Source organism: Notolepis coatsorum, assembly GCF_963971535.1.
Source record: "Notolepis coatsorum genome assembly, chromosome: 11".
NCBI lineage: Eukaryota > Metazoa > Chordata > Actinopteri > Aulopiformes > Paralepididae > Notolepis > Notolepis coatsorum.
Window position 1 is genome coordinate 4184005 of NC_140175.1, and position 23315 is coordinate 4207319.

General features: G+C 48.9%; 1 protein-coding gene across 1 annotated transcript in view; it reads right to left on the reverse strand.

Moving 5' to 3' along the window:
- Positions 1-8482: 8482 nt before the first annotated feature.
- brap (BRCA1 associated protein) overlaps positions 8483-23315 on the reverse strand; it is a 30342-nt gene continuing 15509 nt past the window's right edge. Inside the window, exons 8-13 of the mRNA XM_084324681.1 lie at positions 23151-23289; positions 21110-21219; positions 16892-16981; positions 12836-12939; positions 11679-11818; positions 8483-9500 (exon numbers count right to left, since the gene is read on the reverse strand). Of these exons, the coding sequence (XP_084180807.1) occupies positions 9283-9500; positions 11679-11818; positions 12836-12939; positions 16892-16981; positions 21110-21219; positions 23151-23289 (801 nt within the window). The 3' untranslated portion in view covers positions 8483-9282. The remainder of the gene's footprint in view (positions 9501-11678; positions 11819-12835; positions 12940-16891; positions 16982-21109; positions 21220-23150; positions 23290-23315) is intronic.

Here is a 23315-nt window from a genome sequence, read left to right on the forward strand (position 1 = left end):
AGGGAAAGAGAGGGGGAGAAAGAGAGAGGGAGGGAGGGAAGGAGAGAGAGACACAGAGAGGAGAGAGAGGGGACAGAGAGAGAGGGAGGGGAGGGAGAAAGAGAGGGAAGGAGAGAGAGACAGAGAGAGGGAGGGAAGGAGAGAGAGAGAGAGGGGGGGAGAGAGAGAGAGGGGGAGAGAGAGAGGGGAAGGAGAGAGAGGGAAGGAGAGAGAAGGAGAGAGAGAGAGAGAGAGAGAGGGGGGGAGAGAGAGAGGGAGGGGAGGGAGAGACAGAGAGAGCGGGGGGGAGGGAGAGAGAGGCAGAGAGAGAGGGAGAGAGAGAGAGGGGGGAGAGAGGGAGGGAAGGAGAGAGGGAGGGAAGGAGAGAGAGAGGGGAAGGAGAGAGCGAGAGAGAGGAAGGAGAGACAGAGAGAGAAATACACAAGAAGAAACTGTACTTCACCCTGCAAACTGAGAGAGAGGGAGAGAGAGGGGGAGAAAGAGAGAGGGAGGGAGGGAAGGAGAGAGAGAGAGGGGGAAGGAGAGAGAGACAGAGAGAGAGAGAGGGAGATGAGAGAAAAGAAGCAGAATAAAGTTTCACTTTACCTTGAACGGGGGATAATAATCCAACGTGTGAGAGAGAGGAAGTCCTTCTCTAGACCTACTAGTCCACGGTCTCTCTCTGCCGGAGGGGGGGGGGGGGAGGTGGAGAGGGCGGTAGTGGAACGAGAATGGCTCTTGGAGGAAGAAGAACCTCCTATCTATCTACTGTAATATCTGCCTTCAGGCTCTCCTCTCGTCATGTAAGCTCCACCTCCTCTCTTCCTCCTCTCTCTCTCTCTCTCTCTCTTCCTCCTCTCACTCTCTCTCTCACTCTCCCCTCTGTGGTTTGTGTGCTGTAGTAAGTGGTGGTGGTGGTCAGGTCAGTACAGTTCATTTGAAGGAACACAGACTGCTCTTGGCACCTTACCCTGCTTGCTTGGAAGCTGCGGTACAGGTTTGCATACTATGTGGATTATTTGCTTACGGGACCAACTATGGAGAATATTATATTACATAGAAGAAAACCTTGCATGACATGAGCCTGGAACAGATCCCCCCCCCCCCCTCTGCGAAGGATTCAGATCCCCTTTGAACATCTACGTCACACAGCATGGATGATGGGTTCCGTGTTTAACTGGCCTTCTGACTTATTTGATTAGTCCTAGTTTAGTTTTATTTGTCACATATTTAAGGTACATGTACATTACAGTGAAATGCTTGGTTCTGTACGAGCCTCCTGAGAACGTGCTTCATACGGTAAAAAGAGTTAAAGACCAAACACTGTACAAAATATACAAAACGCAAAATGCAAACCCTGCTAGTAGTGAGGGGGAATCGGGATCTCTTTTGCATTTCGGGAGCAGCGGATGACGTATATACCACTCCGGTTAGGGTAGCTTATGTATACTGTCTGCACCTGTGTATATATACCGTATACTTACTCATAGTACTGTATATATTTAGATTCTAGTGTTTATTGAAACCATATTTTTATGTAATGTATAATAATATAACTGATGGGGCATACAGACCCTTTGATCACACTGCCTACTTTCTCAGACGCGTATATTCACAGTTAATTCTATTGTTTACACTGCCTTTTATTTGTTTTTACTTTTCTACTTTACTATAGTTGTATTGCCTACTACTGTATTGGCTTCTACCATTATTACCCTGCCCATACCTGTACCTCCCCTCCCCCCTATGCTGCTATTACCCTGCCCATACCTGTACCTCCCCTCCCCCCTATGCTGCTATTACCCTGCCCATACCTGTACCTCCCCTCCCCCCTATGCTGCTATTACCCTGCCCATACCTGTACCTCCCCTCCCCCCTCCCCCATTACCCTGCCCATACCTGTACCTCCCCTCCCCCCTCCCCCATTACCCTGCCCATACCTGTACCTCCCCTCCCCCTCCCCCATTACCCTGCCCATACCTGTACCTCCCATCCCCCCTCCCCCATGCTGCTATGACGCCTGAAGGCTTCTTCTGTGTGTCGGTCTGACCTGCCCCCCCTGTTCAGTGTCTCTCTGTAGATATAGGCCACTGATAAGGGTCGCTCGCTTCACAACGCTACAACTGAGAACAGGAAGACTCTGGCAGGAGCACTCATTCAAGGGTACTACGACTATGCTTGCACCTCATGGTACCAAAGCACCTCAAAGGCCCTAAAAACAAAATTACAAACATCACAAAACAAACTGGTCAGACTACTGCTTGACCTTACTCCTAGAACCCACCTCACCCCTGCCCACTTTGACAACCTAGGATGGCTTAGAGTAGACGACAGAGTACAGCAACTTGCAATGGGCCTGGTCTACAAGATACACTACACGACCAAGGTACCCATGTACATGTCAAAATACTTCCCAAAGGTCAGTGAATACCACGATCACAACACCAGAGGGAGCTCCACAAATCATGTTAAAGGATACAATTCAAGTTGTTTTTTTGGGATCCTATATTTATGGCGTAAAACCAATTTCCGACAATTAGTTACACTTTAAAGCCAGCAGGCCTCTCTCTCTCTCTCTGTAAACTGACCTGAAGCCAGCAGGCCTCTCTCTCTCTCTCTGTAAACTGACCTGAAGCCAGCAGGTCTCTCTCTCTCTCTCTGTAAACTGACCTGAAGCCAGCAGGCCTCTCTCTCTCTCTCTCTCTCTCTGTAAACTGACCTGAAGCCAGCAGGCCTCTCTCTCTCTGTAAACTGACCTGAAGCCAGCAGGCCTCTCTCTCTCTCTCTCTCTCTGTAAACTGACCTGAAGCCAGCAGGCCTCTCTCTCTCTCTGTAAACTGACCTGAAGCCAGCAGGCCTCTCTCTCTCTCTCTCTGTAAACTGACCTGAAGCCAGCAGGCCTCTCTCTCTCTCTGTAAACTGACCTGAAGCCAGCAGGCCTCTCTCTCTCTCTCTGTAAACTGACCTGAAGCCAGCAGGCCTCTCTCTCTCTCTCTGTAAACTGACCTGAAGCCAGCCCTCTCTCTGTAAACTGACCTGAAGCCAGCAGGCCTCTCTCTCTCTCTCTGTAAACTGACCTGAAGCCAGCAGGCCTCTCTCTCTCTCTCTGTAAACTGACCTGAAGCCAGCCCTCTCTCTGTAAACTGACCTGAAGCCAGCAGGCCTCTCTCTCTGTAAACTGACCTGAAGCCAGCCCTCTCTCTCTGTAAACTGACCTGAAGCCAGCCCTCTCTCTCTGTAAACTGTTTACTTGCAACAAGCTGCCTCTAGTAAACTGTTGCACTGACCATTATTCACATGGCGGCCATTTTGCTCTTATGTCTCGCTCAGTTTGGGATTCCTTTCCTCCGCAGGAATCCTAAGCTGAGTGTGACATAAGAGTAAAAATAAGATATTCCTTTATTGATCCCCTTGGGGGAAATGCGGGTGTCATAGCAGAATGGGGAGGGGAGAGTTACAGGTATGGGCAGGGTAATAGTAGAAAGACATAAATATAGGCAATACAATTATAGAAAAGAAAAAAATAAGCAGTGTAAACAATATAATTATTGTTGTAAGAATATGAGCAAGTAAACAGTGTAATCAAAGGTGCAGATGAGGCTCTGTATGCCCTATTAGTTATATTACACGTTACAATAAATATGGGCAATAAAACGTAGAATCTGAACATAAACACAGGTGCAGTATACATGAGGTACCCTAACTGGCATGGGCCAAAATGGCCGCCATGTGAACATGGTCAATTGTAGCGAGATGAAAATAAATACAGACATGACAACAGCCTGCTGCGTGACTCCTCGACTCAGACCAGCCGCCTACTGCGTTCATCTCCAACGGGGTGACGTTTCTGATCAGGTGAACCTGGTGCCATCTTTTAATAATAACTATAAGGCTGTCAAAGTTAACGTGGTATTAACGCGTTAACGCACAATTCTTTTAACGCCACTATTTTTTTTTACGCAAGATTAAAGTTTTTTCACTTTTTTTTTTTACTAGCCTCTTAACCCGCGCCCCCAAAAGTGGCTATTTTAGTTTTCGTTTTTTGAGGACTGCATACTTTTTTTGCAAACCAAAACAACATACTTTATGCTTATAGCACATGCATGAGCCTGGTCTCTTTTGAAAGATGACATTCTGAAGTTTCTGATTCCAGAAAGAGAATTCACGGACTTCACTCAGGTGTATTATTGACTCTCATTGACACTATGTTTGTTTCTGACTCAGTGTGTGTGTGTGTGAGAGAGATGAGGAAGGGGCGAGAGAGAGAGAGCTGGGAGTGTGAGAGGGGGGGCGGGGGGTGTGAGTCCTCAGCCCTTGTGTGGGTGACTGTTCCTAACGTTTTCTTTCCCCTATTATTTCATGCACTTTATTCAATGTTTTAAATTATTTTCTTTTAAGTTATTTTGTGTATCACTCCGTTTTAAATTTACATGAGGGTCATCCTTTTGTGTTAAATGGCTGCATAAAGCAAGCATTTGTTGACTCATGTTGATAAGAGTATTAAAACTTGAACAATATGTGTTTAAGGTAGATTTAGAACAGATAAAAAATATGCGATTAATCGTGAGTTAACTATGGACAATCATGCGATTAATCAGATGAAATATTTTAATCGATTGACAGCCTTAATAACCTTTATGTATAAAGCACTTTGTATTAGATCTGCTGTATAAAGTTACCGTATGTTACAAAGTAAACAGAATAGGAAAGAGGAGTAAAGTCTAAATATACATACATAATGTATATGTGGCTCAGGAGGTAGAGCGGTCGTCTGGTAATGAGGTTCCCGGTTCGATTCCCACTCCTCCCAGACATGCGTGTCATTGTGTCCTTGAGCAAGACACTTAACCCCTAATGGGTGAATGTGAGGAACACAAAATGTAAAGTAAAACATTGTGATTTTTAGAAGCGTTAGTTGTGGAGAGAAAACATGCGACGAGTGGAAACTATAACGGCAGAAAAAACGAGACAAGTAAAATATAATAATAAAAATTTTAATAAAGATAATTTAAATGATGCTGCTGCTGCTTTGGCAAATGTCTGTGTTCATTCGACATCTTCCTCTTTGAAGACCTCATCGGAACATCCTTCTTCATGGAAGTTGGAGCACTTCCAACCCAAATCCATGTGTCAAAATGAATCATAGAATTATAACATCTTTAGCCAGATCTGATCTGTATATAGAGGGTTGAGAGACGGAGGAGGCGGGACCTGGAGAGGAGGTTGATGGAGGAGAGAACAGGAACGTGGAGACGACCTGAAGGAGACCCATCATCAGGGATGCATCGTGACGGGAGCCACTCTGTTCAAATGAGCCAAATCACACAAACAATACAGGCCTCGCACTGGTGTAGTTCTCTCTTCCAACATGGCTGCCTGAAACCATTGGTAAACACTTTAGAAAATAAATGCTTCATTTGGGTGCAGTAGGTATGTACCGTGTACATTTCGATTATGTCTATTTGTAACTATTTATTGTAATGTATAATATAACTGATAGGGCACACATACCCTCATCTGCACCTCGATTACACTGCGCTCATACTCAGAGTTAATTATATTGTCTATTTATATTTTCTACTGTACTATAATTCTATGACCTGTATCATGTCTTCTACTATCACCATGTACCCCCCCCCTCCCCCACGCTGCTATAAAGGAATATCTCATCTTATCTTACTAGAAAAAGACGATATTTCTGTTCCACTGTAACCTGTATCTCATATCAAAAGGCAATGTTTTATTTTGTAGCAGGGCGTCTACAGGCGTCGCTATGCTGCGCACATAGCAACCGTTGTATCTCGCACTATCGTGTATGAGAGAACGGTTGCCATGTTACAGGCAGCCATGTTGGAAGACAGAACTACACAAACATTCCGTGCAAAGGCCTCAACTTAGCGAAAACAATATACAGCCTAAACATCAGAAAGTACAAAATAATTCTCTTCCGATCTCATACCAGCATTAGGTAAAGTGACGTCATTTTCGGGGCACATGTGATCAATAAAAAACAATCAATGAACAACAAATGATCCTACTCCCTCTTGGTGATTTAGGGGTTCCTTAAATGGTGCAAAACCTCATGTGAAAATGTTTTGCATAGAGGTGACATGTCTCTCCGTTTAGTTTGAGAGGATCGTGTTCTAATAAAACCAGTCTGGACCCCATTTCTTATGCAAGGCTATGTGGCTCCATCTAGAGGTCTTAAAGTGTATATATCAATTAAATAATTATACTCAACACAAAAGCAGCAATTTAATGAGGAATTCCACCAAAATTAAGTACTAGGCTGAAATTCTGCAAAAAAAAAAAAATAAGATTCCCCCCCCAAGAAATTGCCAATTATTTCTGCGTTCTTATACTCTCAAAAGTAAGGAAAATTCAGATAAAATGTTCTTTCAAGTGTGGAATCTTCCTGACTCTGAGCTAATAACCCCCAACTCACAAAGAAAAAGAAAGTCCTTTGAGGTGAACGTCTATCGTTTTGCACAATTACAGCCTAGAAGTTAATTTCCGCTTCATCTCTCTCTCTCTGAAGCTTTAAATGAAGTGCGGCTAGGTGGTGTAGTGGGCAAGGCGCTCGCCACCAATGCAGGAGACACTGGGTTCGAGCCAAGCTCTCCACATTGCTATCAGCTTGGCTGGTCGTTCATACTAATACAATTGGCAGTGTTAGGGGGTGGGAAGCTGATGGGTGGGGATCGGACGTTGTGGACAGCGACTCCTACAGGTCGGTTGGTGCGCCTGCGCAGCAGAATCAGGAAGCGACGGGGGCGGCGTGTCCCTCCCACGCAGACCCCCGCCGCTGAGAGATCGCGCTGTGCAGGTGAAAAGATGCGACGGCTGCATCCTCGAGTACCGAAGGGGACATGTGATGCAAGGCTTCGTCCACATTGCAGCCGGCCAGTGGGAGGCATGGCCTAACAGCGTTCGAGACAGGGGAGGGTAGAATTGGACGATACAAAATTGGGATGGGAGAAAAATAGAAAATGGGAGAAAAAGTAGATACAAAATAAAAATAAAACCTTTAAATGAAGCCCAGCCCATGAAGCCTGCAGTCATCGCTCTGTGAAGCCGGTTTGTTTTCCACGGTCCTTCCAGTCTCTCCAGACTCCTCCTTCCATGAGGTACAAGAGACCCGACTTGACAAAGAACTCTCCAAAAACACGTTCTTCACAGTAACCCCCTGTGGCCAGCGCTGCGTGCGAGGGCTCGTCTCTCCGCTAGATCATCTCTGCCGAGCCGAGGGAGGAAAACATTCGCCAGGATGTTGCAGAGAACACATGCTTCCTGTCCCAACGGCTGCTTTTCACATGATGTCTACTGGCTTTTTCCACTCGCAGATCTACCGTACAGATCACAGGTCAGCCCCAGTGAAGGCAACGTCACAGATCTACCATACAGATCACAGGTCAGCCCCAGTGAAGGCAACGTCACAGATCTACCGTACAGATCACAGATCAGCCCAGCGAAGGCAACATGGCCGATCTACACCTCTTGCCAACTAGTTTTTGTAGTGTTGGTAAATGTAACGCATGGACGACTGACATGAGCATCCCCTGAACTGACAACCATCCCCTGAACACACAAACCATCCCCTGAACAGACACACAACCATCCCCTGAACAGACACACAGCCATCCCCTGAACAGACACACAACCATCCCCTGAACAGACACACAACCATCCCCTGAACAGACACACAACCATCCCCTGAACAGACACACAGCCATCCCCTGAACAGACACACAGCCATCCCCTGAACAGACACACAACCATCCCCTGAACAGACACACAGCCATCCCCTGAACAGACACACAGCCATCCCCTGAACAGACACACAACCATCCCCTGAACAGACACACAGCCATCCCCTGAACAGACACACAGCCATCCCCTGAACAGACACACAACCATCCCCTGAACAGACACAACCAGTGAAGAATATCAGAGTGTAATTACAGGTGTGTCTCATACGTTTTGGTAACAGTGGAGGAGTCGAGAGCCAGCTACTGTACCGCCGTGCAGAAGCTAACCGCAGTAACTACGCAAACACAGAGAAATGGCTTTTTTTTTGCATCTACTTTTTCTCCCATCCCAATTTCGTATCGTCCAATTCTCCCCTCCCCTGTCTCGAACGTTGCTAGACCATGCCTCCCACAGGTCGGCTGCAATGTGGACGAAGCCTTGCATCACGTGTCCCCTCCGGTACTCGAGGAAGCAGCTGTCGCATCTTTTCACCTGAACAGCGCAATCTCTCAGTGGCGAGGAGTAACGCGTGGGAGGCTCACGCTGCCCCCGTCACTTCCTGATTCTGCTGCGCAGGCGCACCAACCGACCTGTAGGAGTCGCTGTCCACAACGTCCAATCCCCACCCACCAGCTTCCCACCCCCTAACACTGCCAATTGTATTAGTGTGAACGACCAGCCAAGCTGGTAGCAACCCAGCATCTCCTGCATTAGTGGCGAGCGCCTTGCCCACTGCGCCACTTAGCTGCCGGAGAGAAATGGCTTTAAAGTTCTTTGACCATCCAGTGATTTTGTAGTTACTTACTGCAATTCTTTATACCCCTTTTCTCAAAAGAAAAGGAGCAAGATTGAACTCTGAAACTTGGTCACAGGATAAAACGGATATTGAGAAGTTCAATTTCACTCATAACTCAATTCAGTTACTGCGGTTAGCTTCTGCACGGCGGTGTTGAATGAACACGGTGGTGAATAAACAATGACTACGCATCACTCACAACAGAAATATCAAAAGATTCTTTAGATTTGTAAAAGCCAGCATTTTCCACCACGAGAGGTATTTTCTTCATCTCGTGTCCAACTCTACTATCACGGAGTCGCCCACACATCCACTCCTCTCCCATATTCTTCCCCGTGTACCAAGACATCCGTGTTCTCTCTCGCTTCTTTCACCGCCAGAAATGAGCAGAAGAAAAAATAACAAAAACCAATTACTCCTCTTCTTCCACGAGATATAAGTGTAGTTATGTTCACAGAATCCCCATCTTAGCCTCGCAAGCCAGAAAAAGCTCTTGCGACGACATTCGGAAGAATCTCACGCTGTTGAACAACTTGAGATTTAGATGTTCTTTCTGGCCTGCGGGGCCGATCCCGTTCCAACCCCTCTTCCAGGAGAAACCACATGGAAGGGGTCAGAATTATTTTAGACACACATTTTGCGCAACTATATACGAGCAGATCTAAAGCCATGTACACATTGTCCATGATGCCGCGGGGCATCAGTGTCCCCTCCCTGGCACTTCCTGTTCCGCTCTTCTTCTTCTCTTCTCTCCACGTCTACTTCCCCCTCCTGGCCCGCCCCCTGCGGGGCCGGCCCGAGGTTCCCGGTGCCGAGCTGTTGGTCGCGGGGCTGGCGCCGATGTTGATCTGTCCCTCCTGGATCTCCGCGCGGGCCTCCGGGGGCAGGTGCTGCATCTGCTGCTGCGTCTCCAGGTAGAACATCACGTCCCTCAGCTGCTCCCGGAGGTCCGCGATCACCTCGTCCTTACGCTCGCCTGAGGGGGGCGGGGTCACGGTCAGTTCATTTAGCCGCTCGGCTGAACGCTTTCGTCCCAAGACTTCAGTTAGCAGGAAGGGACAACAACGATCTCTCTCTCTCTCTGTACTCACCGGTGTCTCTCGCCCTGCAGGTCTCTCTCTCTGTACTCACCGGTGTCTCTCGCCCTGCAGGTCTCTCTCTCTGTACTCACCGGTGTCTCTCGCCCTGCAGGTCTCTCTCTCTGTACTCACCGGTGTCTCTCGCCCTCCTCTGCTCCTGCAGCTTGTTCTGCAGGTCTCTCTCGCTCTCTCCTCACTACTCACCGGTGTCTCTCGCCCTCTCCTCTCTCTCCTCACCGGTGTCTCTCGCCCTCCTCTCCTCACTGCTCACCGGTGTCTCTCGCCCTCCTCACTACTCACCGGTGTCTCTCGCCCTCCTCTCCTCTCTCTCCTCACTACTCACCGGTGTCTCTCGCCCTCCTCTCCTCTCTCTCCTCACTACTCACCGGTGTCTCTCGCCCTCCTCTCCTCTCTCTCCTCACTACTCACCGGTGTCTCTCGCCCTCCTCTCCTCTCCTCACTACTCATCGGTGTCTCTCGCCCTCCTCTCCTCCCTCTCTCTCCTCTCCTCACTACTCACCGGTGTCTCTCGTCCTCCTCTCCTCTCTCTCTCCTCACTACTCACCGGTGTCTCTCGCCCTCCTCTCCTCTCTCTCCTCACTGCTCACCGGTGTCTCTCGCCCTCCTCTCCTCACTGCTCACCGGTGTCTCTCGCCCTCCTCTCCTCTCTCTCCTCACTATTCACCGGTGTCTCTCGCCCTCCTCTCCTCCCTCTCTCTCTCTCCTCACTACTCACCGGTGTCTCTCGCCCTCCTCTCCTCTCTCTCTCCTCACTACTCACCGGTGTCTCTCGCCCTCCTCTCCTCTCTCTCCTCACTACTCACCGGTGTCTCTCGCCCTCCTCTCCTCTCTCTCTCCTCACTACTCACCGGTGTCTCTCGCCCTCCTCTCCTCTCTCTCTCCTCACTACTCACCGGTGTCTCTCGCCCTCCTCTCCCTCTCTCTCCTCACCGGTGTCTCTCGCCCTCCTCTCCTCACTACTCACCGGTGTCTCTCGCCCTCCTCTCCTCTCTCTCTCCTCACTACTCACCGGTGTCTCTCGCCCTCCTCTCCTCCTCTCCTCTCTCTCTCCTCACCGGTGTCTCTCGCCCTCCTCTCCTCTCTTTCCTCACTACTCACCGGTGTCTCTCGCCCTCCTCTCCTCCCTCTCTCTCTCTCTCCTCACCGGTGTCTCTCGCCCTCCTCTCTCTCTGTACTCACCGGTGTCTCTCGCCCTCCTCTCCTCTCTCTCTCTGTACTCACCGGTGTCTCTCGCCCTCCTCTCTCTCTGTACTCACCGGTGTCTCTCGCCCTCCTCTCCTCTCTCTTTCCTCACTACTCACCGGTGTCTCTCGCCCTCCTCTCTCTCTGTACTCACCGGTGTCTCTCGCCCTCCTCTCCTCTCTCTTTCCTCACTACTCACCGGTGTCTCTCGCCCTCCTCTCCTCCCTCTCTCTCTCTCTCCTCACTGGTGTCTCTCGCCCTCCTCTCTCTCTGTACTCACCGGTGTCTCTCGCCCTCCTCTCCTCTCCTCTCTCTGTACTCACCGGTGTCTCTCGCCCTCCTCTCCTCTCCTCTCTCTCTGTACTCACCGGTGTCTCTCGCCCTCCTCTCCTCTCCTCTCTCTCTGTACTCACCGGTGTCTCTCGCCCTCCTCTCCTCTCCTCTCTCTCTCTCTGTACTCACCGGTGTCTCTCGCCCTCCTCTCCTCTCCTCTCCTCTCTCTGTACTCACCGGTGTCTCTCGCCCTCCTCTCCTCCGCTCTCTCTCCTCTCCTCTCTCTCCCTCTGTACTCACCGGTGTCTCTCGCCCTCCTCTCCTCTCCTCTCTCTCTGTACTCACCGGTGTCGCTCGCCCTCCTCTCCTCTCTCCTCTCTCTCTCTGTACTCACCGGTGTCTCTCGCCCTCCTCTCCTCTCCTCTCTCTCTCTCTCTCTGTACTCACCGGTGTCTCTCGCCCTCCTCTCCTCTCCTCTCTCTCTGTACTCACCGGTGTCTCTCGCCCTCCTCTCCTCCGCTCTCTCTCCTCTCCTCTCTCTCCCTCTGTACTCACCGGTGTCTCTCGCCCTCCTCTCCTCTCTCTCTCTCTGTACTCACCGGTGTCTCTCGCCCTCCTCTCCTCCTCCAGCAGCTTGTTCTGCAGGTGCAGCTTGTTGTCTCGCAGGCAGCGGTTCATCTCCTGCTCCTCCTGCAGGTCGTGGTTCAGCCGCGTCACCCGGGTGTTCAGCTGGGTGCACCTGGGCAGAGGACCGTGACCTTTAACCCCACCGTGACCTTTAACCCCACGTGACCTTTAACCCCACCGTGACCTTTAACCCCACCATGACTGACAACTCTTGCGGTGGAAAATTACTGAGTTCATGCAAAAGCTCCAAGTCGTTGTTCTGTTGTTGTTATTCCTGCATTTATTATCTTGCACTAAAGTCTTTATCTGTTGAAACTGTCAAACCATGCACATCACCTCTTGTCCAGCCCCTGCCTCTCCTTGATTAATGAGGAGGGTCTCGTTAAGGTCTCACCTCTTGTCCAGCCCCTGCCTCTCCTTGATTAATGAGGAGGGTCTCGTTAAGGTCTCACCTCTTGTCCAGGCCCTGCCTCTCCTCGATTAATGAGGAGGGTCTCGTTAGGGTCTCACCTCTTGTCCTCTCCTTGATTAATGAGGAGGGTCTCGTTAAGGTCTCACCTCTTGTCCTCTCCTTGATTAATGAGGGTCTCGTTAGGGTCTCACCTCTTGTCCTCTCCTTGATTAATGAGGAGGGTCTCGTTAAGGTCTCACCTCTTGTCCTCTCCTTGATTAATGAGGAGGGTCTCGTTAAGGTCTCACCTCTTGTCCTCTCCTTGATTAATGAGGAGGGTCTCGTTAAGGTCTCACCTCTTGTCCTCTCCTTGATTAATGAGGGGGGTCTCGTTAAGGTCTCACCTCTTGTCCTCTCCTTGATTAATGAGGAGGGTCTCGTTAAGGTCTCACCTCTTGTCCTCTCCTTGATTAATGAGGAGGGTCTCGTTAAGGTCTCACCTCTTGTCCTCTCCTTGATTAATGAGGAGGGTCTCGTTAGGGTCTCACCTCTTGTCCAGCCCTGCCTCTCCTTGATTAATGAGGAGGGTCTCGTTAGGGTCTCACCTCTTGTCCAATGAGGGGGGTCTCGTTAGGGTCTCACCTCTTGTCCTCTCCTTGATTAATGAGGAGGGTCTCGTTAGGGTCTCACCTCTTGTCCTCTCCTTGATTAATGAGGGGGGTCTCGTTAGGGTCTCACCTCTTGTCCAGGCCATGCCTCTCCTTGGTCAGCTCCCCCAGCCGGCGCTCCAGGTTGTCGCAGCGATCTATCGTCTCCTTAAACTTTATCTTCATGTTGTTGATCTGAGACACGGAGACACAGGAGAACGTTGAAGATATTCACCCCTGAAGTATCTTATTATAATCTAATCTAATCTCTCAGTGACTCCGTATACTTGTTGTTGTTGATGTTGATGACTGGAGGGCAGGTTTCTATTGTTGACATTACACCTCTACTCCGTGTGACATTCTAGTTAGTTATTTCATTAGTCAAATGTTAAAGTAAGTGGTATTTTCTTGTTAAAATAAGTGTTAAAGAGCTCTACATTCTAACAGCCATCAGTCACTGATATAGAGTGTCTGGTCAGTAACATGGGTCTCTCAGTCCCTCCACTCTGCAGTAAACACACAATAGATTTTCTGATATCCCTTCCCACTTTATCCAATCAGGAGAGAGAACCCCAGGTATTATTTTATTTTTTTATTACTTATTTCAGGAAATCTTGCCAAGCCAAATTTGCTTACTGCACTGGTAAGATTATTTTACTTGTTTCAAGCACACATTTGCTTAGTTTATGTTTCATTTTTGCAGTGTGGAGTTCTCTCCTGATTGGATAAAGTGGGAAGGGATACGGGGAAAATGTATCTTCTGTTTACTGCAGAGTGGAGGGACTGGGAGACCCATGTTACTGACCAGACACTCTATATCAGTGATGACTGTTTACTGCAGAGTGGAGGGACTGGGAGACCCATGTTACTGACCAGACACTCTATATCAGTGATGGCTGTTTACTGTAGAGTGGAGGGACTGAGAGACCCATGTTACTGACCAGACACTCTGTATCAGTGATGACTGTTTACTGCAGAGTGGAGGGACTGAGAGACCCATGTTACTGACCAGACACTCTATATCAGTGATGACTGTTTACTGCAGAGTGGAGGGACTGGGAGACCCATGTTACTGACCAGACACTCTGTATCAGTGATGACTGTTTACTGCAGAGTGGAGGGACTGGGAGACCCATGTTACTGACCAGACACTCTGTATCAGTGATGACTGTTTACTGCAGAGTGGAGGGACTGAGAGACCCATGTTACTGACCAGACACTCTGTATCAGTGATGGCTGTTTACTGCAGAGTGGAGGGACTGGGAGACCCATGTTACTGACCAGACACTCTGCATCAGTGATGGCTGTTTACTGCAGAGCGGAGGGACTGAGAGACCCATGTTACTGACCAGACACTCTGCATCAGTGATGGCTGTTTACTGTAGAGTGGAGGGACTGAGAGACCCATGTTACTGACCAGACACTCTGCATCAGTGATGGCTGTTTACTGTAGAGTGGAGGGACTGAGAGACCCATGTTACTGACCAGACACTCTATATCAGTGATGACTGTTTACTGCAGAGTGGAGGGACTGAGAGACCCATGTTACTGACCAGACACTCTATATCAGTGATGGCTGTTTACTGCAGAGCAGGAGGGACTGAGAGACCCATGTTACTGACCAGACACTCTATACCAGTGATGGCTGTTTACTGCAGAGTGGAGGGACTGGGAGACCCATGTTACTGACCAGACACTCTATATCAGTGATGTCTGTTTACTGCAGAGCAGGAGGGACTGAGAGACCCATGTTACTGACCAGACACTCTATATCAGTGATGTCTGTTTACTGCAGAGCAGGAGGGACTGAGAGACCCATGTTACTGACCAGACACTCTATATCAGTGATGTCTGTTTACTGCAGAGTGGAGGGACTGGGAGACCCATGTTACTGACCAGACACTCTATATCAGTGATGGCTGTTTACTGCAGAGCAGAGGGACTGGGAGACCCATGTTACTGACCAGACACTCTATATCAGTGATGGCTGTTTACTGCAGAGCAGGAGGGACTGAGAGACCCATGTTACTGACCAGACACTCTATACCAGTGATGGCTGTTTACTGCAGAGTGGAGGGACTGGGAGACCCATGTTACTGACCAGACACTCTATATCAGTGATGACTGTTTACTGCAGAGCAGGAGGGACTGGGAGACCCATGTTACTGACCAGACACTCTATATCAGTGATGACTGTTTACTGCAGAGCAGGAGGGACTGGGAGACCCATGTTACTGACCAGACACTCTATATCAGTGATGGCTGTTTACTGCAGAGCGGAGGGACTGGGAGACCCATGTTACTGACCAGACACTCTATATCAGTGATGACTGTTTACTGCAGAGTGGAGGGACTGGGAGACCCATGTTACTGACCAGACACTCTATATCAGTGATGACTGTTTACTGCAGAGCGGAGGGACTGGGAGACCCATGTTACTGACCAGACACTCTATATCAGTGATGACTGTTTACTGCAGAGTGGAGGGACTGGGAGACCCATGTTACTGACCAGACAGACACTCTGTATCAGTGATGGCTGTTTACTGCAGAGTGGAGGGACTGGGAGACCCATGTTACTGACCAGACACTCTGCATCAGTGATGACTGTTTACTGCAGAGTGGAGGGACTGGGAGACCCATGTTACTGACCAGACACTCTATATCAGTGATGGCTGTTTACTGCAGAGTGGAGGGACTGGGAGACCCATGTTACTGACCAGACACTATATCAGTGATGTCTGTTTACTGCAGAGCGGAGGGACTGGGAGACCCATGTTACTGACCAGACACTCTATATCAGTGATGGCGGTTTACTGCAGAGTGGAGGGACTGGGAGACCCATGTTACTGACCAGACACTCTATATCAGTGATGGCTGTTTACTGCAGAGTGGAGGGACTGGGAGACCCATGTTACTGACCAGACACTCTATATCAGTGATGACTGTTTACTGCAGAGCAGGAGGGACTGGGAGACCCATGTTACTGACCAGACACTCTATATCAGTGATGGCTGTTTACTGCAGAGCAGGAGGGACTGGGAGACCCATGTTACTGACCAGACACTATATCAGTGATGTCTGTTTACTGCAGAGCGGAGGGACTGGGAGACCCATGTTACTGACCAGACACTCTATATCAGTGATGGCGGTTTACTGCAGAGTGGAGGGACTGGGAGACCCATGTTACTGACCAGACACTCTATATCAGTGATGGCTGTTTACTGCAGAGTGGAGGGACTGGGAGACCCATGTTACTGACCAGACACTCTATATCAGTGATGGCTGTTTACTGCAGAGTGGAGGGACTGGGAGACCCATGTTACTGACCAGACACTCTATATCAGTGATGGCTGTTTACTGCAGAGCAGGAGGGACTGGGAGACCCATGTTACTGACCAGACACTCTATATCAGTGATGACTGTTTACTGCAGAGCGGAGGGACTGGGAGACCCATGTTACTGACCAGACACTCTATATCAGTGATGACTGTTTACTGCAGAGTGGAGGGACTGAGAGACCCATGTTACTGACCAGACACTCTATATCAGTGATGGCTGTTTACTGCAGAGTGGAGGGACTGGGAGACCCATGTTACTGACCAGACACTCTATATCAGTGATGACTGTTTACTGCAGAGTGGAGGGACTGGGAGACCCATGTTACTGACCAGACACTCTATATCAGTGATGACTGTTTACTGCAGAGTGGAGGGACTGAGAGACCCATGTTACTGACCAGACACTCTATATCAGTGATGGCTGTTTACTGCAGAGCGGAGGGACTGGGAGACCCATGTTACTGACCAGACACTCTATATCAGTGATGACTGTTTACTGCAGAGTGGAAGGACTGGGAGACCCATGTTACTGACCAGACACTCTGTATCAGTGATGGCTGTTTACTGCAGAGTGGAGGGACTGGGAGACCCATGTTACTGACCAGACATTATACCAGTGATGAGGACCGGTGATGGCGTAGAGGGCTAATATTCTAACATGTAGACCACTTATTATAACAAACCACAAAATACCACTTACAGCTCCTTTTAAGGGGTAAATGATTGCAGTATACTGTCTATACTGTTCCGTTTATGGAATTAGCAGAACAAAAGGTGCAGAGAGGAGGACGTGAGTGTGTTGCTCACCTCCTCGGTGGTGTCCTTCTCCAAGTGGACGATCTTACTCTCCCAGTAGATCCTCTGGGCGTCCAGCTGACTGGTCAGCAGGTAGGAATACTGCAGACACAAGGAGACGTGTTAGTTAGAGCGCCCCCTGCAGCCCACAGGTAGGAATACTGCAGACACAAGGAGACGTGTTAGTTAGAGCGCCCCCTGCAGCCCACAGGTAGGAATACGGCAGACACCAGGAGACGTGTTAGTTAGAGCGCCCCCTGCAGCCCACAGGTAGGAATACGGCAGACACCAGGAGACGTGTTAGTTAGAGCGCCCCCTGCAGCCCACAGGTAGGAATACGGCAGACACCAGGAGACGTGTTAGTTAGAGCGCCCCCTGCAGCCCACAGGTAGGAATACTGCAGACACCAGGAGACGTGTTAGTTAGAGCGCCCCCTGCAGCCCACAGGTAGGAATACTGCAGACACCAGGAGACGTGTTAGTTAGAGCGCCCCCTGCAGCCCACAGGTAGGAATACTGCAGACACAAGGAGACGTGTTAGTTAGAGCGCCCCCTGCAGCCCACAGGTAGGAATACGGCAGACACCAGGAGACGTGTTAGTTAGAGCGCCCCCTGCAGCCCACAGGTAGGAATACTGCAGACACAAGGAGACGTGTTAGTTAGAGCGCCCCCTGCAGCCCACAGGTAGGAATACTGCAGACACCAGGAGACGTGTTAGTTAGAGCGCCCCCTGCAGCCCACAGGTAGGAATACTGCAGACACAAGGAGACGTGTTAGTTAGAGCGCCCCCTGCAGCCCACAGGTAGGAATACTGCAGACACAAGGAGACGTGTTAGTTAGAGCGCCCCCTGCAGCCCACAGGTAGGAATACTGCAGACACAAGGAGACGTGTTAGTTAGAGCGCCCCCTGCAGCCCACAGGTAGGAATACTGCAGACACAAGGAGACGTGTTAGTTAGAGCGCCCCCTGCAGCCCACAGGTAGGAATACGGCAGACACAAGGAGACGTGTTAGTTAGAGCGCCCCCTGCAGCCCACAGGTAGGAATACTGCAGACACAAGGAGACGTGTTAGTTAGAGCGCCCCCTGCAGCCCACAGGTAGGAACACGGCAGACACAAGGAGACGTGTTAATTAGAGCGCCCCCTGCAGCCCACAGGTAGGAATACGGCAGACACCAGGAGACGTGTTAGTTAGAGCGCCCCCTGCAGCCCACAGGTAGGAACACGGCAGACACAAGGAGACGTGTTAGTTAGAGCGCCCCCTGCAGCCCACAGGTAGGAATACGGCAGACACAAGGAGACGTGTTAGTTAGAGCGCCCCCTGCAGCCCACAGGTAGGAATACGGCAGACACCAGGGGCCAGGAGTTCAAAACTTTTAATCCCCATCTGATCAGATTAGATTTTTAAATCCCATTTTTTGTGATCCAGGATCAGACAACTCGGCCAGATTTTGTCCCGGTATTTCTCTTTTTTTTTAAACTTTGGCCATTTCCCTGGCTCTTTTATACGTTCATCGCATCCATACCTGGTCAAGTTCGACCGACAGAAGCAGGCTGAAAGGGTTCAGATGGGGGGGAAGACACTCTGGGAAAGGCACGGCTGCAGTCCGGGATTCGAACGCGCTCAGCCCCAGATCCGTGACGAGCACGGTTGTCCACGGCGCTGAAATAGCGCTCGCGGTACGTGGTGAGCTACTGGAGCTCCCCTGTCCCGGTATTTCAAAGCCATCCAGGATAGGATCACCCTGATCCAGATTCAGACTTTTACTAGATGACTAGATCCTGAATATCAGTGCTTTAATAATCCTACCGATCTCCATCTAGTGGATATGGAAAAAAAGGAAGACAAGGACCACATTGCAGAGACATCCATAATGTCTAATTATATTGTTAAATACATAAAGGACATAAAACCATAATGGAATTGTAATAAAAAAAAATACTCCCACTAGGCCCTATGTTAGTGACTAGGGTAACAACAAAAAAACATTCATTCAAAGTAGGGCTGTCCCCGACTAAGGATTTGGATGGTCGACTACGATTGGCCAACATTTGCCGTTAGTCGACTATTGGTCGACGAAAAAAAATATATATATAATATTTTTCAAAAAAAATGAAAAATGTTTATTTAGTTTTATTTTTTTTTATCATTCCATTTGGGCTGTGGGGGGTGCTTAATGTCTGAAGGAGTCGACTGAAGGCTTCTTGTCCTCTGCAAAAGCATGCAATTGGTCCACTGATGGATACATCTTGATATTTGTCTAGTCTAGTGTGTTCATTAGATGGTGAAATCCTCTTTCAGTGCCTCTGTGCCTGTTTTCGTAGGCAGTTAGCCTCTGGTATGCTGCCATTAGCGTTAGCCACGCTTCTAGGCCTCTTTTCTTTTGGAAAGAATGATACAAAATAAATAAAAATTTAATTATAATTTCTTTATTTTATTTACTATTCGACTAAGAGGTTGGTTAGTAGACTACGGCTCCTTTCGACCGATAGTCGACTAATCGACTAATAGGGGTCAGCCTTAATTCAAAGGCAGCTGATCATCCAGACGTGCTTTGAGGAGCTGAATTCTTTTTTTTTATCCACTTTTTCTATATATTTTCTCCCATCCCAATTTCGTATCATCCAATTCAACCCTCCCCTGTCACGGACGCTGTTTCTTGCCTCCCACAATGAATGAATGAATGAATGAAAACTTTATTTAACAGATTGCAGAATGGGTACAATACAGTACGGCTCAATACATACAATTGTTAAGGGGATGCAGACCTGAGAAAGACGTTTGTCTTGTTTCCATCAGGGTCCCCCATTTTCAATTCATATAGACAAGCCGGCTGCAATGTGGACTAAGTCATACATAGCACGAGTCCCCTCCGATACTTGAGGTAACAGCAGTCGCATCTTTTCACCTGCGCAGCTCCATCTCTCAGTGGCGAGGAGTAACGCATGGGAGGCTCACGCTGCCCCCGACACTTCCTGATTCTACTGCGCAGGCGCACCAACCGACCTGTAGGAGCCGCTGTCCACAACGCCCGATCCCCACCCATCAGTTTCCCACCCCCTAATACGGCCAATGTGTATTAGTACGGACGACCAGCTAAACTGAAAGCAAATGTGGAGCGCTGGGCTCGAACAGGCAAGCCCAGCGTCTACAGATTTCGTGGCGAGCGCCTTGCCCACTACGCCACGTAGCCGCCCTGAGGAGCTGAATTCTAAGTGAGTTTTCACTTTTCAGTTTGCTGAAGGTGATGAGCGATAAAAGTTTTTTTTGTTGAAGATATTTTTTCTTTAATCTAAATTACATTTGTGATTGATAATCTTTGTTGTGATACTTTTATGAGCATAAACATTTGCTTAGATTCTTTGTACAGGTGATCTCAAGAAGGTGCTGAACGAGCCCAGTGGCAGTTTTTCATGTCTGGTCATTTTTAGCAGGGTGTTATTCACCGTCAAAGATGGAATAATAACAATAATAATTGATATTCTCCTTTGGTTCATTACAATGTACTCAAGCCTAGTAACCGACACAATATTTCTGACACTGGGAATACATTCACTGAGGTCCATAGATGTCCCTAGATACCAAGAACATGCAAATGGATCTTGTAGAAGCGGAGCAATCTTTAATTTACTTGGGTATGTACTTTTAGGCGAATATGGCCAGGGTTTAAACGGTTAAAAGTAGTGAGGGGAGGCGGTCAGGTGGCGTAGCGGAGATTGCGTTCGTCACCAACCCCCCGGAGACGCTGGATTCGCCTGTTCGAATCCAGCTCCCAGCTCCGGGGTTGTCACCAGCTTGGCTGGCCGTTCACACTAATACAATTGGCTGTATTAGAGGGTGGGAAAGCTGGCGGGTGGGTCCGGGTCGTTGTAAACAGCGACTCCTACAGTTCGGTCGGGGCGCCTGCTAAGCGCGGATAGGATCTAAGTGGGATAGTGTGATCCTCCCACACGCTACGCCCTCTCAGTGAGAGTCCGCGCTGCCAGGTGAAAAGAAGCGGTTGATTGGCTGGACGTGTGTCGGAGGAAGCATGTGGTAGCCTCCACTCTCCCAGACCGACTGTGGGGGGTAAGTGCGCAGCGACCAGGAAGGGGATTGGGAATTGGCATAACGACTAACATTGGGATGGGAGAAAATCGGAGGAAAAAGGAGGGGAAAAAGATCAATAAAAAAAAAAGCAGTGAGGGGATGAATCTGTCCAGGTTCTGCGGTGAGAGGGAGAGGACCTCACCTCCAGCTGCAGGTTGTCTATCTTCTCCTCCGGACAGGTCTCTCCTTCACACACGTACTGCACCATCTTCCCGTCCGTCTTGCTGCCAACCAGCCGGTGGACGTAGTTATCTGTAACAACACCAGAGTTTAACCCCTTAACACCCGTCGTCACAGCAGTTTAACCCCTTAACACTTTCAGTGCCGGGCCGTGTTTTCCTTTTTACCCCGTTGAATGCCACCATCCACGGCCAATGTTAACGTTAATATCGCCTAATCTAGGTTTTAAATTATGGCTATGTGTCTAATCTGCCCGTCGCTTATCAAAGACTCATTTTCCAGTCAACATTGGCAAGGCAGATTGTATTTTTATCGCTTCATTTCCGTTTGATAGCATTTTGAAAAACCACACATGCCTATGATAATCGCCTTTTACTGGAATATTCCAGAACGTTGTCATTTGTCGGCCTATTTATGAATCGTTTTCAAATAAACGCTAGATGATCGATAGTATATGTGTGCGCACGCACGCTCGTGCCGTGCGCTGATAATCGCTGCTCTTATTTCCTCATGGCTTTTACAGTCAAAACAGCCATATCACATATCACATAATAAACGCTTATACATCAGTGAAAACGAGTCTGATTATCCGAACACTGATAACATAGATTCCTTACCCCAGGTCAGATGGTATCCAAATGGTTTATTCCAATTTCCGATCGCCATTCGAAAAAATCGATAAATGTATTGATCCATCGTGTGTACAGTATAACACATGATCCGCGCGGCTCAGAGGCTCCAGAATGAACTCTGGTAGACCCCGGCTGCATCAGTGAGAAGTAAAATGTGGAGTCAGAAATCCGTTCTCCCATTCACTTTCATTGAGTCCATTCCAAAAGGGTGATTTACCATCTGGGAGACGATAGGGGCGCTTTTTTCACATCTGAGCGCCGGTGGTCCCTGGATCTCCAACGGTAGGCTCGCGTGATGCAATATGATTTCAGATCGCTAATAAAAAAAATTAAATAAAAATACCAGAGAATACTCTGGGCGTGGCATTCAACGGTCGGGTCGTAAACCCAAGAAAAGCCGTGAGTGGCACTCAAAGTGTTAACACCCATCATCACAGCAGTTTAACCCCTTAACACCCGTCATCACAGCGGTTTAACCCCTTAACACCCGTCATCACAGCAGTTTAACCCCTTAACACCCGTCACAGCAGTTTAACCCCTGAACACGATGCCAAAACACCACTCTCTCAAGCACCTTCTACATAAAACATTACGAAAAACTAACTAACAGTAACAATGTCAGCCTGATGGAGAGACTGTGATCAACATGTTACCTCATGCCTGCTTGTACAGGCGTAGGCTACATAGTACACCCAGTCAACTACACCATCACAGCTACACACCCAGTCAACTACACCATCACAGCTAAAGGTATACCAACAGTATTCATCCTGAAAATATTGCATGTCTGGGAATGTGGAATGTATATGTAGTCTGAATATTGCATGTCTGGAATTCATATATCGCTGCTGGCGGGACAAAACCTCATAACTCCATTTAAATTATTTTTATATAAATCAACTCCGTAGATCATCCTCCATATGTGTGTGTGGGTTTTACAAAGTTTAAACAATGGGAAAGCATTAAGCCGATCATCTGTCTAAACCTCCTAACTCTATTCACCCTCAAATCTGTGTTCGTTTTTTTTTCATCTGCTGAAAAGTTGGGTTTTTGGAGTTATGAGGTTTTGTCCCGCCAGCAGCATATCAGACAGACAGACAGGCAGACAGACAGACAGGCAGGCAGGCAGGCAGACAGGCAGACCGACAGACGGGGAGACAGACAGACAGACACGCAGACAGACAGACAGACAGACAGACAGACAGACAGGCAGACAGACGGGCAGACAGACAGACAGACAGACAGGCAGACAGACGGGCAGACAGACAGACAGACAGACAGACATGCAGACAGACAGACATGCAGACAGACAGACAGACATGCAGGCAGACAGAGAGACAGACAGACAGACAGGCAGACAGACAGACCTACCCCCTGCGTAGTCCCAGACGCGGTGGTTGGTCAGCTGCATGGCGTAGGTGTGCTGCGTCTCCTCAAAGTGCTTGTGCGCGTGGCGACTGACGTAGCGACCACAGCCAATGTGACCACAGATCAGACAGATCCACAGTTTCTACACAGGAGAACATTACATTAATA